At 48.4% G+C, this 20,228-nt stretch overlaps 1 protein-coding gene across 6 annotated transcripts in view; it reads right to left on the bottom strand.

Moving 5' to 3' along the window:
* NLRC3 (NLR family CARD domain containing 3) overlaps window positions 1–20,228 on the bottom strand; it is a 1,163,446-nt gene that overhangs the window by 920,871 nt on the left and 222,347 nt on the right. For all 6 annotated transcript variants that reach the window (XM_078663141.1, XM_078663145.1, XM_078663144.1 and 3 more), the window contains exon 3: window positions 9,079–9,339. In XM_078663141.1, the coding sequence (XP_078519267.1) occupies window positions 9,079–9,339 (261 nt within the window). The remainder of the gene's footprint in view (window positions 1–9,078; window positions 9,340–20,228) is intronic.

Here is a 20,228-nt window from a genome sequence, read left to right as displayed (position 1 = left end):
TTGGTAGCAAAGAGTCCCGTTCCATATGGTTGAGACAGAGTGTTGAGAGGACCATGTAAAAAGACTGTATCTACCTTGTTTTTGTGAATAAAGCATGGCTTCATATAGTCCGATCGGACAAGGACAACCTTGTCAGGTAGGTGAGGAAGAACAGCTTTTAGGGCTAGGAAAATCACCTGAAGCTCCAAGTAGTTTATGTGTATGGATTGATGTTTGGCATCCCACTGACCTTATACCGTGGGGTCTTGTAGATGGGCACCCCAACCCATCTCCGATGCGTCCGTGGCGAGAGTGAGGTAAGGAACAGGGTCCAGAAAAGGCCACCCCTGTAGCACGTTGTTGGTGTTCCACCATTGAAGAGAACGGTGAGTGTGGCGGTCTATCAACACTAGATCTTCGAGGTGACCCTGTGATTGAGACCACTGGGAAGCTAGACATTGCTGTAGGAGACGCATATGTAACCTCGCGTGGGGGTACTTAGGCCACACAAGACAACATAGCAGCCACTTCACTGAACTTGAGCTGGATTGGGATATGCTAATCCTGACTGTGTGTCGAGGATTGCTCCTAGGTATGGTTAAATTTGGAGAGGTTGAAGGTGAGACTTGAGAACATTTATTGTAAAAGCCATGCTGTGAAGTATGATCCACAGTAAACTGAGTGTACTGTTGGCACTGAAGGTAGGTAATGGATTTGATGAGCCAATCATCCAAACAGGGAATTAAGCGTATGTTTTGTCTTCTTAGAAGTGCTGCCACTACTGCCAAACATTTTGTGACCACCCGAGGTACTGCGGTCACCCCGAAAGGTAGAATCTTGAATTGATAGTGTTTTCTTGCTATGGCAAGCCTGAGGTATTTGCGGTGAGCAGGATGTATGGGTATATGAAAGTAAACGTCCTTTAGGTCTAGTCTTGCCATAAAGTCGCCTTGTTGTAGAAGTGGAATCACATCTTGTAGAGTAACCATATGAAAGTGATTTGATAGGATGTAATGGTTGGGGGGTCTGAGGCCTAATATTAGTATTAGTGACTCGACCTTTTTGGAATCAGAAAGCATAGAGAATATACTCCTATGCCTTTTTGTTGATTAGGGACTGGCTCTATGGTCACTTTGAGAAGAAGGGCTTCGACCTCTCGTTTGAGAAGTGTTAGATGATCCTATGATAACCTGTGAGTGTGAGGTGGGATGTTGGGTGGTTTGGTAATTGGCTCCAGACAGTAGCCATGTTGGATAATGGCTAGTACCCATTGGCCTGTGGTGAAGTTTTTTTAGTCTTCCCCCGACAGGTTGTGTGGTCCAGAGGAAGGATTGACTTGTCATTGTTTTGCAGTGGCTGTTGCTCCGCGTTCAGAGGTACCTCTGCCCTCTTCCTTTATTGTTACCACTTCTGAAGGACCCCCTGAAATATCCCTTACTGTTGGAGGCTTGGCCCTGCTTTTGTTGAGAAGTGGAAGCATCTGTGGTAGTGGATTTATATCTGCCCTTGTAGCTGGAGCGACGAAAGGAGCCTTTAGGTATAATAATTTCTACGGCTCCCATAGCTTTAGCAGTATCTGCGAGTCAAAAAGATGGTCTTTGTCGAAGGGCATTTTGGGAACTGCCTGTTGGAGTTCTGGCTTGGGTATGGGGATTCGGCAATGCGCCATTGATTAGCTGCCTGCACTGCTACTCTTTTCCCCACTGTGTCAATAGGCTTACTTTCCTTTTCAGGAGGTGGCGTATCCCCAGTTGCCTGGCTGTTGGCTCTTTTACAAGCAGTAGTGGCAACTATGGAGTCTGGTGGCACCTGACTCCATATAAAGAGTGGGTCTGACTGTGTCGCTTTGTATTTTTTATCTACCCGTGGGGTAATAACCCGGTCACAGACTGGCTCCTTGAAGAGGTCATCAGCGTGTCGTAACATGCTAGGAAGCATAGGTAAATACTGTGTATCTTTGTGGGTGGATGAGAGGGTATCAAAGAGAAAAGTCTTGTTCCAAAGACTCCATGTGTAGCTCAACGCCATGATAAGTAGTTGCTCTAGCAACAACCTGTTGGAAAGAACTAGCATCATCTGGAGGGGAGGGGCGGACTGGATAAAGATCCAGACTATTTGAAATCATGGGATCTGTATCATATACACCCCCGGGGTCAGGATTCCCTAATGGCTCTCCTAATCCCCCAGTGTTTGATCTTGGAGACCCTGGAGGTGAAGCATTCAGAAGGTTGTGTTGTGGAGATGTAGGGGAAGGAGGAGAGGGAGGTGGAGGCAGAGTTGATGGGAGAGGAGAAGGAGGAGGTGGTGGTGGCAGAGGAGGATGATGAATAGGACCGGTAGCCCTGAACTCTGTTCTCTTTTTGGGGAGAACAGTAGCGTCCGATGCATCCTCAAAGGTTAATTGCCTTTGTGGTGGAGGAGAGGTCATTATTCGCCCAGTGCCTTGTTGAATTTGCATCTTCCATTGATGAATGTCGATTTTGTCAAGGATAGGCTTGACAGGAGCCATGGAAACCAAGGAATGTTTCGAGGTTTTGGTCTCCAACGGTTTCAGAACCAAAGGATTTGAAATGGAGGAATGTTTCTTCCTCGTTACTGAGGTAGATGTGGTCGGTTGCCGAGTCGGAAACGGAGGTTGGATGGAGACCGAAGCATGTGCTCGATCTGAGGAGGTCAACACTGAGGTCTTAGCCTTTGTGGAAATCTTTGGTGCCAGGCTCGGTGGTTCGGCCATCCAAAGTGTTTTTATGGTTCTGACCATGGCCAAATGGCAGTGGCGGTCGAGCAACCTCTAGTACTGGAAAGGTTGAATGTTTTAAGGTATGCTTGGGTTGTGAAGCAGAGCCTGGGGCGATAGTACTCATGTGCTGCTTGGTGGCAGGAGGTACTCTAATTCCTCCTCTACATCAGAGCCAGAGATTTCTTCTTTGGATAAAGCCCCTTCTTCCTGTTCAGCAGCAGGCTCCTGTGCGAGCTCCTCCTCGTAAATGTCAGGAGTGTCATCTTCACTCTGACGAGTCCTAGGTCCTGGACTGTCTTTTTGGAACAGAAATCCTTGCAGGTGTCGCAGTCTGCCTTGCTGTGGGGATATTTGAAGTGGCACTGCAGGCAAGATCAAAAAGGAGTTTGTTCCATCAGGAACACATCTTCTAGATTGCCTGTGCATGTGAGATGGCAAGCCTGAGACGAGCGGCGTCCCGAAGGGTAATCAGTCAGTGCACGAACTGATAAAGTTTTAAAGCGGCGTAGTAATGGAATAGCGTGATCGAGACAAGCTATTCCGTTGAAGATTGAATAGGACCGATGACTCATACCAAATGGGGTTGAACACGGAGGAGAGGCACACACGTCCGAACTTGATGGCAGAGAGAAAACAATCTAACAAAGGAGTTGATGCCCATGCACAGTATCACTGAGAAGAGCAATCACTAGATCTCATGACTCCATAATCTTCTTCAAAGAAAAACAACTTGCACAACTCCAAATCCAATACTAGATGGAAGGTGTAAGCAGAGCATGTGTATCTACAGCCACACGTGCCATCAAACTTTTAGTTATTTAGGTATCATTTTTTGCTCCACAATATTTTAAAGAAATCACAACAAATGGGAAGAAATACAAACAGAGTGCAGTGACAGAGTGAAGTGGTGTAGAGTGGAGTAGAGTGGCATAGAGTAGAGTGAAGTAGAGTAGAGTGGTGCAGTGTACAGTGAAGCGGCGTAGAGAGGAGTGGTGCAGGGTACAGTGAAGTGGCATAGAGTAATGGCGTAAGGAGGTGTACAGTGCAGTGACATAGAATGCAGTGGTGTACAAATGATTAGAGTGGTGCACAGTGGATTGGCATACAGTGCATGGGTGTAGAGTGCAGTGTTGCACAGTGGCATAGATATAAGTGGTGCAGAGGGGAGCTGTGCAAAGTAGAGTGGAGTGGTGTAGAGTGCAGTGGCAAAGAGTACAGTAGTGTAAAGTAGAGTGTCGTAGAGTGAATTGTTGTGGAGTGGTGCAGAGTGGAGAAGCGTGAAGTGGCATGGTGTAAAGGGGAGTGATGCAGAGTATAGTGCAGTGGCATGGTACAGAGTGGAGTGGCATAGAGTGGAGCATGCTTGGTGTGGTAGCACACTGCCATTACAGACAACACATTTTCAATTGAAATTGCCATTATATTTGCACAGACATACAGTCTTACTAATAAAACTATACAGCACACAAACGTTAATGTGTGGAAAAAGCATAACCTAGTGTACGGATTTGTTTTGATCATATTACAGTGTTTGTTTCCAACACAGTTCAGAATTATCAAAAAATGTGCTGCATTTGTGCTTTGCTAATTCTGATATATTCTGAAATTCCAACACAGTTCATTTAAATGTTGTTGATTGCTAGAAAAAAGCACTTTCCTCTAGCCCCCTTTCTACCAAAACAGTCACATAAATCCTCTCACTCCGTCAGAGAAAGAAAAGTAAACACCAAGCTCTCTCGGAAGACCGAGCTGACATTTGACCTCTGTCTTTGAATGCACAGCAAATGTGACTGCAGTCAGGTGGAAATTGACCCGACACATCCTAAATGGGCGAGGCCTCATTCCCTGAGGAAAACTGCTGCGCTGTTCTAGACGCCTGTACCAACGTCACAGGATCTCTGGAGTAATCAAGGGACATACAAAACGGACTCTGAGTTAAATGTCATTGGTGATCCGGAAGCTGAGGAAGACACTTGCGGGGATATTGATTGGGAGACGACCAGATGGCAGCCAGAGCAAAGAGAAGTGGGGGGAAGCCAAAGATAGGAGTGTAGGAACTTTGAAGGAGGTGGCGACACAGGATGAAGACGCCGGCCATAACAAGGAGAAAACCGCTTGACAAGCATTGCCAACGAGTCCAGTAGTACCAGAGAGGAGGCAGATGTGGTGACTCCCAATGCTGCGACTCGGCAGGGCCATGGCATCAAGCCCTGAACTGTACTGTACAGGTGTACGCGCTTCACAAAGGGGTCACTAGGAAATCAGAAATCACTCACAAGTGTTTTTGTACACCACATGGTCCATGGGCATGGTGGGGTAAGTACACAAACCTTATCTGTAATAAAACTGACACTGTGCTTTGTAATTCCTTTGAGGGTCACCCTATGCCCATTCTCTGTGCCGGAAGAAAAGGCAGAGATGACAGAAGGACGTGGACAGGAGAGTCGGGAGACGTATCCCTGCGAGGAAGAAAAAAAACCTGTGCTAAGATCAAGATACTTACTAAGACACAGGAGTAACAATATAGAGCCTGGCTACCCAACTGATTAAAAATAAAAAATAAATCAAATAGATAAGCTTACCTGTGACGTAGCTTATCCTTCAAGGTGGGCATATGTGTGTGACCACAGAGACAAGATACGAACATGAATTACAGTTCTGCTTAAAGAAAGGAGCACTTGAGGAAGAATATAAGGAGAGTTTGCATGAAATGGCGTTGCTCCCTGAGAGAGGCAAACTGAACATGACAACCTAAAACAAATAAAGCCAGCAAATATAAAGCCACAAAATTTGAGTTGCAAACCACAAAGCCAATGGTAAGCAGTGGGTGGAATGCATTCCCAGGGTAGCTTTCTGAATATCCCCTAGATGTTTTTTGCAAACCACACAGCTGCACTGCCCGGTAGGCTTTGACCTAAAAAAGCAATCACCCTGAGGCTGGGGGGCAGTTTCTTTTCCTGCCAGACCTACCTAGGAAGGGAAAATAGGTCTGTCCGACCTAGTGATGGTTGGAATGCAGTGACCCTGTAGTGTACGGGCTGCCACCTTTGATTGACTAAAAGCACTATCTGCAGTCAATTAGCAATTCCACATACTCTAAATGCAGCAGGGGAAAGGCAAGCTTGACAGGTCACGAGAAATACCAATTTACATGTGTTCTCGAATCCTCTCCAAGGTTTAGGTGGCTCCCTCAAAGGCTTGTTCATTCTTTCGACTCTCTTAGAGGCATGGTCCAACTTATGATCACTTTAGTAAGGATGCCAACTGAAAACAAGCATTGACAAAGCCAATAGGTCTCGCCTATGCCATGTTGTACACCAGTGTATCTGCTGTTCAGCATGGCTAAAAGTTAGTGGGATGGGAAGAGTGGGGTAGATTTGAGTGCGGTAGAGTGGAGTAAAATGGAAAGGGTAGATTGGAGTAGAGTGAAGTGGGGTAGAGAGGAGTGGGGTAGATAGGGGAAGAGTGGAGTAGAGTGGGGTAGAATGGAGTTGAGTAGATTGGGGTAAAAGGGGGACGGGACTGTAGTGGGGTAGATTGGGGTAGACTGGAGTCAAGTAAATCGGGGCAGATTAGAGCGGAGTAAAGTGGGTTGGATTGAAGTTGATTGGGTAGCTTGGAGTGGGGTGGGTCAATTGGGGTAGTTTGTCATGGGGGAGTGAGGGAGATTGCCGTGGGGTAGATTGACTTGGGGTCAATTGGGGTACACTGGAGTGGAATGGGGTAGACTGCAGTGGAGTGGGGTGTGGTAGATTTGATTAGAGTCAGGTAGATTGGGGTAGAGTGAAGTGGGGTATAGTGGGGTAGAGTGGAGTGGGGTATCGTGGGGAAGAGGGACCGGGTAGATTGGAGAGGGTTGGGGCAGACTGGAGTGGGTTAGATTTGAAATAGTGGGGAACACGGGAGTGCAGTGGGTAGATTAGAGCCGAGTGTGGTAGATTGAAGTGGGGTAAATCTGAGTAGAGTGTAGTGGGGTAGAGTGGGGTAGATTAGGGTGGAGTGGGGTAGATTGGGTGGTTTATATTAGGGAAGACTGGAAAGGAGTAGAATGGAGTAGATTGGAGTAGATTATACTGGGGTTGGATAGACTAGGGTAGATTGGCTTGGGATACATTAGACTGGGGTCGTTTGAAGAGGTGTAGATTGGACTGGAGTGGGGTAGATTAGAGTGGAGTGGGGTGGGGTAGAGTAAAGTGGGGTAGATTGGAGTGAGGTGGTGTGGGATAGATTGGGTTAGGGTAGCTTGGGATTGGGTATAGTGGGGTGGTTTGGTGGTGTATAGTGGAGTGGAGTAGATTGGGGTGGAGTAGAGTGGAGTAGATTGGGGTGGAGTAGAGTGGAGTAGATTGGAGTGGATTGGAGTGGGGTAGACTGTGGTAGATTGGATTGGAAAGGAGGGGGATAGATTCAAGTGAAGTGGGGTAGATTGGAGTAGGGTAGAGTGGCGTAGGGTAGAGTGGGTAGGGGTAGATTGGGGTGGGGTGGGGTGGGGTAGATTGGAGTAGGGTAGAGTGGGCTAGATTAGGGCATAGTGGGGTGGGGTCAATTGGGGGTGTGGGGCACAGTGGAGTGGGGAAAAGTAATGTGGCGTACATTGGGGGAGTGCAGTGGAGTGGGGAACATTGGTATGGGGTAGACTGGAGTAGGGTGGGGTGGATTGGGATAGAGTGGGGTAGAATGGAGTGGAGTAGATAGTACATTGGGGTTGGGTAGATTGGGTGTGGTGTGGTAGATTGAAGTGTGGTGGATTAGGGTGAAGTGGGTTAGATTGGGGTGGAGTGCGTTAGATTGGAGTGGAGTAGGTTAGATTGGAGTGGTGGGGTAGATTTGAGTGGAGTGTGGTAGATTGGAGTAGAGTGTGGTAGATTGGTGTGGGGTAAAGTCGGGTTGATAGGGTGAATTGGAGTGGGGTAAATTGAGGTGTATTGCAGTGGTATAGATTGTGGTGGAGTGGAGTAGACTGTAATAAATTGGAGTGGAGTAGATTGTTAAGTGGGTAGATTGGAGTGGAGTGGGATAGACTGGATGGTTTGGAGTAGGGTAGGCTGGATGGAGTGGAGTGGGATAGATTGTGGCGGATTAGAGTGGGCAGATTGAGTAGACTTAGATAGATTGAGGTGTGTGGATTGGAGAAGAGTGAAGTGGCGTAGCTTGGAGTGAAGTGGGATAGAGTGGAGTGGGGTAGAATAGTATGATTGGAGTGGATAGAGTGGAGTGCAGAAGATTGGAGTTGGGTAGATTAGGTGAATTGGAGAAGGGTAAATTGGAATGGAGTAGGGTAGATAGGATGAGGTAGATTGAAGTGGAGTGGGGTAGATTAGAGTGGGGTAGTTTGGAGTGGGGGAGATTGTGGTAGAGTGGATAGAAGTAGCATAGACTGAAGTGAAGTGGGGTAGATTGGAGTAGGGTAGAGTGGGTAGGGGTATATTGGGATGAGTAGGGTAGATTGGGGCACTATGGGATAGCTTGGAGTGGGGTAGATTGGAGTAGGGTAGATCAGAGTGGGTTAGACTGGAGTGGGGTGGAGTGGATTGGGGTAGATTTGAGTGGAGTGTGGTAGAATGGAGTAAAGTGGAGGGGGTTGGTATTGGTGGAGTGTAGTAAAGTTGTGGTCAACTGGAGTGGGGTGGATTAGAGTGGGGTAGTCTGGAGGGGAGTGAGGTAGACTATGGTAGATTAGAGTGGAGTGGGATAAGTGATGTTGATTGACATAGAGTGGAGAAGTGTACAGTAAAGTGCGGAATTGTGTCATGGAGTGAGTTGTGTAGAGTGGGTAGATTCGAGTGGTGTATCGTAGAGTGTTTTAGAGTGGAGGGGCTTAGAGTGGAGTGCCATGTAGTGGAGTGGAGTGGCGCAGAACAGAGTGACGGGCGTAGACTGGAAGGGTATAGACTGGAGTCAAGTGTTATAGAGTGGAGTGCTGTGCAGTGGTGTAGTATGGAGTAGGCATGGTGTGGTAGCACAATGTCATTACAGACAACACATTTTTTATTGAAATTACCATTACATTTACACATACAGGCAGTTTTACTGTGTGCAATACAATAATGTGTGGAAATGTCATCACCTACTGTACTGATCGTATTTAAATAGTTGCTTACACCACAATTCAGAATTTAAAAAATGTGCTTCATTAGTACTTTGTTAATAATTATATATTCCGAAATATCAGCACAGTATATGTTTGTTGTGTCCTAGAAAAAGTACCATCCTACACCCTTCTCCTTGCACTTAGCTAGTCAGCAGGATTGTCACAAATTCTCTCACGTTGAAGTCAGAGAAAGAAAAGTAAAAACCAAAGACGGGCCAGAGAGTAAATCAAGAGGCTGCCAACAGTCATGTACTTCCCATTTACTCACCATAGACAGTAATCTCCAGATAGAGCTGGAAGTTGGTTGTCTCGATAAATGTTTGTAAAGCCTGAGAAGCATGGCCCCCCTTGCTAGCCAGTACATCGATGACTGCCTTCACCTGGTCGGCCAGTGAGCTGACCTCTTTCACCTGCCCAGCCTCCTCATCGCTGAGGAGGTCCAACTTCTTCATGTAGCTGATGATGTCCTCCAGGAAGTCGGGGGAGACAGACCTCACTAGCTGCTTCCGGAAACAATTGATCCAAACGGCTGAAATAGGAAGGAGAATATCCGAGAAAGTCAGGCAAAAGGAGCAATACACAGAACAAAAGATTAAAATAACTAAAGCCAGAAGGATAAAAGAGTCAAAGTAGTGATACAAAAGAAACAAAATTATTAAAAACGAAACAGGATTGAATTCAAATAAAAACAACTATTAACCTGTTCCATGCTCATGACGAGCTCACCTTGTCATGAGGCACACTGGAGCTGTGCTCATGACAAGGTGAACTCGTCATGATCAATGGGATTTAAAAAATATCAGCACCCAGCGGGAATTGCCTTAGCAGTCAAGGTGGTAATATAGTAGAATGTTTTCAGTGTTATTTTAGTGGCACCCAACACATGAAAAGTGTTTCTACTTCTCAAAGCTTGCAGACACAAAGTCACAAGCATAGAGAGAAAAATAAAAAGACTATGTACTAAAGTGGTTTTATGAGTTGCAAATGTATTTGTAAATCTCAATGTTAACACACACCGAATGCAAGTGGCTGTTTGGTTCTATCCTTCTGCTCCCACTCCACTACGTGCACTGAACTGCATGAGGGACTCCTTGACAACTAAAGCCCTCTCCAGCCGCACCTGATGGAGTCCTCCCAAGTCTTGCTCTGTTCCTCCACTCTGTTGCTTCTTTTGCCCCAAACTCTCTTATCTTTTTCCTTCACCGCACCTCCATACTCTCTGTTCCTCCTTCATGTTCCCCCCTGCGAGACCTATGCATTGCAAATATTTTTTTACATTTTTTTGGGGGTAGGCACGGGGAGATTAAGAGACTTGCCCAGAATCACAGGATACTGAGCCGAGGCTCGAACTTTGGTTCCCCAGCTTTAAAGTCGGCAGCTCGGTCGTAAGGCCACGTGGGTGGTCGAAGTGGGAAAAAAAAGTAGGGGAACTGTGGGTGGAGAATCAGGGGGCGGGAATAACCGAAGATTGAATCAGTGGGCGGAGTCAGGGGTGTGGCTAGAAATAGCAAAACATACCAATTTTTAGTACGAGTGGCATTTCACTGACCAGTTACAGCTTATAACGTTATTTAATTCAAACAATAGATAAACATGTTGATTTGAGGTTTAATTCAGGAAAAAGCAAACACTCATAGGGAATACAGGTTTATGTAAAGCGTGTGAAATATAAGCAGGAACAACATGTTACCTTAATGCGTTGTTCAGAAATCCATGATTATTTTTTGTCTCAAACATTGAGGTCATGAATGCAGGGCTCCTCCTGTACACATGTGTTAAGCAGGGCTCAGAAGAGAAAGGGACTCTTTAGGAGAATCTAGACTCATGGAAACTCACAAAGGCTCCTTCATATTCATGTCAGCCAGCAAGCTGCTCAATCATAATATAGCAAAAAGAACAACTGGTGGACAGAGTGCAGACCAATATCATACATTCACCCAAGTACAGAGATCTGGGCCTAAATCCATTGTTTTTCCGAATGAGGTCGCACACTGCTCGTCCCATCAGCGTGTGACCCCGGAGCATGATGGTCAATGTAGTAGGTATCAGCGGGTGCGCTTCTACCCGAGTCTTGAGTCTTGAAGGTATTCACTTGGTGTGCTTGCCATCCCTGGACACGTGTTTCGCGGTTATTACCGCTCGTCAGCAGGGATTAGGCGTGTGCACTGGGTTGCTGCGTGGGCTGCCGAAAATATTCATAGGTCCAGATACCTTTTTGTAGCACGCAGGTGCGTTATCTCGAGGTCAGCACCCCCACCGGCTCAAGGGAGCCTGTATAAATAGTAATTCCGAATGAGGTCGCACACTGCTCGTCCCATCAGCGTGTGACCCCGGAGCATGATGGTCAATGTAGTAAGTATCAGTGGGTGCGCTTCTACCCGAGTCTTGAGTCTTGAAGGTATTCACTTGGTGTGCTTGCCATCCCAGGACACGTGTTTCGCGGTTATTACCGCTCGTCAACAGGGATTAGGCGATTGCACTGGGTTGCTGCGTGGGCTGCAGAAAATATTCATAGGTCCAGATACCTTTTTGTGGCACGCAGGTGCGTTATCTCGAGGTTGTCACCCCCACCGGCTCAAGGGAGCCTGTATAAATAGTAATTCCGAATGAGGTCGCACACTGCTCGTCCCATCAGCGTGTGACCCCGGAGCATGATGGTCAACGTAGTAGGTATCAGCGGGTGCGCTTCTACCCGAGTCTTGAGTCTTGAAGGTATTCACTTGGTGTGCTTGCCATCCCTGGACACGTGTTTTGCGGTTATTACCGCTCGTCAGCAGGGATTAGGCGTGTGCACTGGGTTGCTGCGTGGGCTGCCGAAAATATTCATAGGTCCAGATACCTTTTTGTGGCGCGCAGGTGCGTTATCTCGAGGTCAGCACCCCCACCGGCTCAAGGGAGCCTGTATAAATAGTAATTCCGAATGAGGTCGCACACTGCTCGTCCCATCAGCGTGTGACCCCGGAGCATGATGGTCAATGTAGTAGGTATCAGCGGGTGCGCTTCTACCCGAGTCTTGAGTCTTGAAGGTATTCACTTGGTGTGCTTGCCATCCCTGGACACGTGTTTCCAATTGGACTTTCTTTTATATTCAAGCTCTCTTGAGCTGGTGGGGCTGACGAGCCCGGGTTATGCACCTGCGTGCCACGAGTGTTACCAGACCTGAGAATATTTTTGGGCAGCCTATGCAGCACCCCTACATATATGCCTATTCCCTGCTGACGAGAGGTAACAACCTCGAAACACGTGTCCAGGGATGGCCAACGCGACACTGATTTTTGCTCAAGACTCTGGCAGAGGCGCACCCGCTGATGCTTACTTCATGGACCACAATGCTTTGGGGCAACACGCTGATAGGACAAGCAGTGTGCGACCAATTGGACTTATTTTTATATTCAAGCTCTCTTGAGCTGGTGGGGCTGACTAGCCCGGGTTACGCACCTGCGTGCCACGAGTGGTACCAGACCTGAGAATATTTTTTGGCAGCCTACGCAGCACCCCTACATATATGCCTATTCCCTGCTGACGAAAGGTAACAACCTCGATACACGTGTCCAGGGATGGCCAACGCGACAGTGATTTTTGCTCAAGACTCTGGCAGAGGCGCACCCGCTGATGCTTACTTCATGGACCACAATGCTTTGGGGCAACATGCTGATAGGACAAGCAGTGTGCGACCAATTGGACTTTCTTTTATATTCAAGCTCTCTTGAGCTGGTGGGGCTGACGAGCCCGGGTTACGCACCTGCGTGCCACGGGTGGTACCAGACCTGAGAATATTTTGTGGCAGCCTACGCAGCACCCCTACATATATGCCTATTCCCTGCTGACGAGAGGTAACAACCTCGAAACACGTGTCCAGGGATGGCCAACGCGACAGTGATTTTTGCTCAAGACTCTGGCAGAGGCGCACCCGCTGATGCTTACTTCATGGACCACAATGCTTTGGGGCAACACGCTGATAGGACAAGCAGTGTGCGACCAATTGGCCTTTCTTTTATATTCAAGCTCTCTTGAGCTGGTGGGGCTGACGAGCCCGGGTTACGCACCTGCGTGCCACGAGTGGTACCAGACCTGAGAATATTTTTTGGCAGCCTACGCAGAACCCCTACATATATGCCTATTCCCTGCTGACGAGAGGTAACAACCTCGAAACACGTGTCCAGGGATGGCCAACGCGACAGTGATTTTTGCTCAAGACTCTGGCAGAGGCGCACCCGCTGATGCTTACTTCATGGACCACAATGCTTTGGGGCAACACGCTGATAGGACAAGCAGTGTGCGACCAATTGGACTTTCTTTTATATTCAAGCTCTCTTGAGCTGGTGGGGCTGACGAGCCCGGGTTACGCACCTGCGTGCCACGAGTGGTACCAGACCTGAGAATATTTTTTGGCAGCCTACGCAGCACCCCTACATATATGCCTATTCCCTGCCGACGAGAGGTAACAACCTCGAAACACGTGTCCAGGGATGGCCAACGCGACAGTGATTTTTGCTCAAGACTCTGGCAGAGGCGCACCCGCTGATGCTTACTTCATGGACCACAATGCTTTGGGGCAACACGCTGATAGGACAAGCAGTGTGCGACCAATTAGACTTTCTTTTATATTCAAGCTCTCTTGAGCTGGTGGGGCTGACGAGCCCGGGTTACGCACCTGCCTGCCACGAGTGGTACCAGACCTGAGAATATTTTTTGGCAGCCTACGCAGAACCCCTACATATATGCCTATTCCCTGCTGACGAGAGGTAACAACCTCGAAACACGTGTCCAGGGATGGCCAACGCGACAGTGATTTTACCGCTCGTCAGCAGGGATTAGGCGTGTGCACTGGGTTGCTGCGTGGGCTGCCGAAAATATTCATAGGTCCAGATACCTTTTTGTGGCGCGCAGGTGCGTTATCTCGAGGTCGTCACCCCCACCGGCTCAAGGGAGCCTGTATAAATAGTAATTCCGAATGAGGTCGCTCACTGCTCTTCCCATCAGCGTGTGACCCCGGAGCATGATGGTCAATGTAGTAGGTATCAGCGGGTGCGCTTCTACCCGAGTCTTGAGCCTTGAAGGTATTCACTTGGTGTGCTTGCCATCCCTGGACACGTGTATCGCTGTTATTACTGCTCGTCAGCAGGGATTAGGCGTGTGCACTGGGTTGCTGCGTGGGCTGCCGAAAATATTCATAGGTCCAGATACCTTTTTGTGGCGCGCAGGTGCGTTATCGCGAGGTCGTCACCCCAACCGGCTCAAGGGAGCCTGTATAAATAGTAATTCCTAATGAGGTCGTACACTGCTCGTCCCATCAGCGTGTGACCCCGGAGCATGATGGTCAATGTAGTAGGTATCAGCGGGTGCGCTTCTACCCGAGTCTTGAGTCTTGAAGGTATTCACTTGGTGTGCTTGCCATCCCTGGACACGTGTTTCGCGGTTATTACCTATTGTCAGCAGGGATTAGGCGTGTGCACTGGGTTGCTGCGTGAGCTGCCGAAAATATTCATAGGTCCAGATACCTTTTTGTGGCGCGCAGGTGCGTTATCTCGAGGTCGTCACCCGCACCGGCTCAAGGGAGCCTGTATAAATAGTCATTCCATATGAGGTCGCACACTGCTCGTCCTATCAGCTTGTGACCCCGGAGCATGATGGTCAATGTAGTAGGTATCAGCGGGTGCGCTTCTACCCGAGTCTTGAGTCTTGAAGGTATTCACTTTGTCAAGTTCTGCAGCGATCGGCGATTACGGGCCGCCGACTTGAAGAAATACATTTCCCGGCATGCCGTGCATACGTCACGTATCAACGTGAGATGCGCGCGCAGACCGGGAAATAAAGGACGGCTGCAAACGGCTGTGAAACGCCGATAATTCCGTTCTGTGGAGGCGTTTTGGATCCAGGACAGCTAGCGGTAGGATCAGACTTGTTTTCGCAAGTCCAGCGAGACCGTGAGTAAACTGTTGCTAGGCGGGTGTGAGGCGTTGGTTCCATCGATCCCAACAGCACACCCGGTTTGCAGTACCCGTGTGGGTGTTCACTCGGCTGAGTGAAACACGGAGTTCTCTGCTCTTTGCAGAAGTTTCGAAGGGGTTGTTTGTATTGCTTTTGGTCACAGGGACAGAGACCCTTGGTGGTGCAAGGCCAAACCCAGTTAAAACATTGATGACCCTCTTATGTATATATTTGGTACTTTGTCTCAAAGTAAATACTAAGGTGCGATAGGACTCAAATTGGAGAGTATTCTGAGCCTCGCAATCCAAACCAAAAGAAGCCTGGGCGCACAGAACTATCGTGTGTTTAAGCTTCCTAGGAGAAGAAGTTTCATTGTGTGAAGTAAGCATTCTGTGCAAACACGAAGGAGCATTCCCCCCTGCATCTCTCTGTGTGGATTCATTTTGAAAGCAGGGTTCATTATTATTTATTTATCTCGTTTCTACAGGAGACATGAGGGGTATTGGAGAATTGGAACTGTGAAGTACCCATATAATGGGAAATGATGCATAATAACTGGTATGTGTACTGCACCCCTCAAAAGACCGCAGTGAAATAGCTATCACCTATCAGAGGGCATTGAATGTGTATCATTTTGTTTTCACAGCTGGGTACAGTTCCTAATACCTCCTCAATCAACTGTCTCCATTGGATTTGGTCATTGTGTATTTTCCTTTACAGGTATTGCCTTTTCACAGTTGGGTGTTCTCTAGTACGGGATAGCAAGAAAGTAATTGTTATAGATTGAGGGAGGTAGGGTGTTCTAAATCTTGTTCTTTTGTCGTTACAGATCTCCCTCCCCGCTGTCCCCTTCCTTTCCCACGCCCCGCTGGACTATCTCGGTTGTTCGTATCATTGCATGTTGGACTCTGAGGTAGTTCAGTAGGGAAGGGTATTGGACTCTCAGCACAGCCCCGAAGAAGTCGGAAGCCGAGCCTGATAGAATTATCGGCCCAAGAATTTTGCCTCTTCTTGGCTGTGCTGGGACCTCGCCATGACTACCTTAGAGGATGTCCTGGCTGCTTTGGCCTTAGTGCAGGTGGAGCTGGCAGCTTCCAATAGAGAGGTAGCTGCCTCGAGGGCTGAGAATGCACAATTACGAGCCAGGGTGGATAGATTGCCCACAACCCCTGCAGCAACAGGGGCAACGAGTGGCTCTTCCCCTACTACCTCTGTGGTGGTGGAGATGCCTGCACAGATCCCTCTAGCGCCACCCGAACGTTTCTATGGGGATAATAAAAAGGTACAAGTGTTTATGACGCAGGTTCAGTTGCACTTTATGTGCAAACCCAAGATGTTTGCTACGCATCAAGCGAGGGTTGCTTTCCTTATCTCGTATTTAGGGGGGGAAGCAGCACAGTGGGCTGTTCCAATAGTTAGAAGGGATGACCCTCTCTTATATCACTGGGACAATTTTAGGGAGGAATTTGAAAAAACTTTTGATAGGAGAGCGGAAACATTCACGGCTGACAGAGAGTTGTTGAAACTTAAACAGGGAGAGGCAGATCTGGTTACATATCTTAACAATTTCAGACGACTAGTGGCCGAGACTGATTGGCCTGAAGCCAAAAGAACAGCCTTATTCTATCAAGGCCTCAGTGAAGAAATGAAAGATGTGTTGGCTCACATCGACCCTCAACCCCGTACTTGCTCTGCCCTAATAGATCTCGCCCTACGCTTGGACCATCGCATGAAGGAACGAAAAGGAGAGCATAAGAAGGAACGAGCCGTGATGCCTTATGAACAGGCCAGTGGCGGAGACAAAACGGCCACCTCCGCGGAAGCCATGGATATAGGAGCGGTGAGAGCCTCGTTAACCGCCAGCGAAAGGGAACATAGGCGCAAACAAGGATTGTGCCTGTATTGTGGGAAGAAAGGCCATTTCCTGCGTGAATGCCCAGTGAAACCAAAAAGTAACCGGTTTCGGGGAGGACAAAGCCTCGCAGGAGTAGCAGAAAAGGAGACGGAAAACTCCACAGCTTGATGGTGGATGAAGGGAAACCCTCAAGCACACATATCATCCCTTCACTCACCCCGAAAACGATAGACGAGAGGAATCACCTCTTTTTGGACATGACCATGTTGATTGATGAGGTGAAACAAGACGTTCATGTGATGGTTGATTCGGGGGCTACCGGTTGTTTTATAGACATTGCCGAGGCCTGCCGATTGGGAGTGCAACTTGTCAACAAAGAAATACCCGAAACAGTTTACGCAGTCGATGGAAATGAACTACAAGCGGGACCCATAAAATATCATACTTTGGAGTACGAGGTTACTCATGATAACACACACCGTGAACACCTGGCATTTAACATCATAGAAGCCCCGCAATACGGGATCATATTGGGACTTCCATGGTTACAAAAACACGATCCTGATATCAGATGGGCCGCTAAAACAATCCGGTTCCTTTCTCGGTATTGCCTGGAACACTGTCTCTCGAAAGCTTGGAGCCCGGCCACATCATTAGCGTCTATGCAGATGATAGCCACAGCAGCGGAAAAAGAGGTGTCCCTGCCCCAGTGTTACGCTGAATATGGAACGGTCTTCAGTGATAAGGAGGCTGAGGTACTTCCACCTCATAGGTCGTATGACTGCCGCATCGACCTCATCCCTGGCTCTGAAATCCCCAACGGGAGAATCTATGCGCTTACTTTGCCTGAAACAGATACATTGCGAGACTATCTGGACAAATATCTGGCTCTTGGATACATCCGACCATCTCGATCCCCTGCAGCGTCTCCGTTGTTTTTCATACCGAAAGCTAATGGCGAAAAAAGGTGCTGCATCGACTACAGAGCGTTGAACTCCATCACCGTGAAAAATCAGTATCCGTTGCCTTTGATTCCAGTGTTGCTGGAACAGGTTTGTGCCGCGCGTATATATACTAAACTGGATCTACGTGGGGCCTATCACCTTGTTCGCATTAGACGGGGCGATGAGTGGAAGACGGCCTTCAAGACGCGGTACGGACTCTACGAGTATTTGGTGATGCCCTTTGGGCTCTGCAATGCCCCGGCCGCTTTTCAATTTTTTCTAAACGAAGTGCTTCGCGAATATCTGGATCGTCATGTAGTCGTTTACATTGACGACATACTCATGTATTCGAATTCAACCGAGGAGCACGTAACACATGTAAAATCCGTGTTGCAAGCGCTACTGGAACATCATCTCTTCTGTAAAATCACCAAGTGTGAATTTCATGTAACGACGGTGGAGTTTCTTGGTGTAATGCTCACTCCATCGGGACAGGTGATGGCAGAGAGAAAGGTGCAGGCTATTGTGGGATGGCCGCGTCCAAGGAACGTCAAAGATATCCAGAGCCTGTTGGGATTTGCCAACTTTTACAGGCGATTTATATCTGGTTTCTCCGGTATGGTGTCACCTCTCACTCGGCTCACAAAAAAGAACGTGCCTTTTGTGTGGGATAAGGAAGCCCAAGCCGCTTTTGACAAACTAAAAACAGCCTTTTCCTCAGCACCGGTATTGACCCATGCCAATCCCGACATCCCTTTCATAGTCGAGGCGGATGCTTCTGAGATTGCTCTGGGGGCTGTGTTGTCTCAAAAGGACGTCTCTACAGGCACCCTTCATCCGATCGCCTACATGTCGCGTAAACTCAGTCCTGCAGAAATAAAATATACAATCGCAGAAAAGGAGCTGTTAGCCATTCGAGATGCATTCGTGGAATGGAGACACTGGCTCATGGGGGCTAGGCATCTGATCACGGTTTATACCGATCATCGTAACCTGCAGTTTCTAAGGGCCGCCAGACATCTGTCTCCCAGACAACTCCGATGGATGATGTTCTTCGAAGAGTTCCGCTTTGTGTTTACGTTCCGGCCTGGTACTAACAACAGGAAGGCGGATGCACTAACAAGAAGAGAAAACCATCTGCTTCCTTCAGAGAAACCCATTCGGTCAATCGTCGAGCCGGCCAACGTCATAGGAGCAACACACACTAACGATTTTCTGTCTGGAGTCAGGAGAGGAGTACAAACCTGTGTTTGGCGCACATGGCTCAGACACCATCCGGAATGGAGGATGAAAAACGGCATTCCTGTGAAAGGAAAGCAGGTCTTAGTGCCCACAAATAATTTACGCAAAACAGTGTTCTCATGGTGCCACGAAGTCCCATGTGCCGGTCACATGGGTTTTATCGAAACATTGGAGAAAACCCAGAGACAATTCTGGTGGCCTTCCATCAGACCGGATTTGAGCCGATGGGTGGCGGAGTGTGTCACCTGTAATCGGATGAAGACGGACAGGCAAAGACCTCAGGGATTGCTACAACCTCTGCCCACTCCGGAGTATCCGTGGGAGAGGTTTTCAGTTGACTTCATCGTGGGTCTTCCGAAAGACCAAGGCAAAACGGCCATTGTAGTGGTTGTGGATTTCATGACTAAAATGGGCCATTTCATCGCCTGCTCCCAGGTGCCCACTGCGGGCCAATTAGCTCAACTACTTCTGGTGAACATTGTGCGTTTACATGGCCTTCCCAGGGACATTTTATCCGATCGAGGGGCCCAGTTTACTGCCCGATTATGGAAAACTTGGTGTACAGCATTGCACATAACCTCATCAGTGTCCACCAGTTTCCATCCGCAAACTGATGGTCAGACGGAGAGACTAAATCAATCCTTGAAACAATATCTCCGATGTTATGTACAAGAAAGCAGTGATTCTTGGGTGAATTGGTTGTGGGTGGCGGAAATAGCCTATAACAGCACACAACACGCATCCACCCTACACACTCCTTTCTATTGCTCCTACGGGCATCACCCTAGATTCACCCCCATGCTGTTACCAACTGACAATGTGAAGCTGCCAGAGGTGAGGGAAAGATTGTTGCGGGTGCGCCAAGTACTTTTGGAGACACGCAGGAATCTTGCACAGGCCAAAGCAAGATACAAACGCCAAGCCGACAAACATCGGCGACCCAATCCGGTGTATCGGAAGGGGGATCTGGTGTGGTTGTCCACCAAAAACATCAGATTCAGGAAACACAGCGTGTTCAACCCCCGGTTTATTGGCCCTTACCGGGTAGTGGGGCATGTTAATCCGGTGGCTGTGCGTCTGCGTTTACCTGCGCACCTGCGCATACATCCTGTCTTCCATGTTTCCCTCTTAAAACCCTCCAAGAGTCCTGTTCGTAGGGCCCCTTTGCCTATCTGGGTGCAACAGGATAGGGAGTATGAGGTGAAAAGTGTCTTGGACTCTAGATGGGTGAGGGGACGCCTGCAGTACCTGCTCTCATGGAAGGGGTTTGGACCGGAGGAAGATTCCTGGGAACCGGCGGGTGCCGTTCGGGCTCCCCGGTTGGTGGCCAAATTCCACCGTTTATTTCCTGAAAAACCAAGGGTGGGGTCGGGGCCCTTTGGGAAGGGGGATGTACTGTCAAGTTCTGCAGCGATCGGCGATTACGGGCCGCCGACTTGAAGAACT

The sequence above is a fragment of the Lissotriton helveticus genome, chromosome 10 (genome assembly GCF_964261635.1).
Source record: "Lissotriton helveticus chromosome 10, aLisHel1.1, whole genome shotgun sequence".
NCBI classification, from domain to species: Eukaryota; Metazoa; Chordata; class Amphibia; order Caudata; family Salamandridae; genus Lissotriton; species Lissotriton helveticus.
Note: the sequence above shows the minus strand (reverse complement) of the source record. Positions and strands in the feature narration are given on the sequence as shown.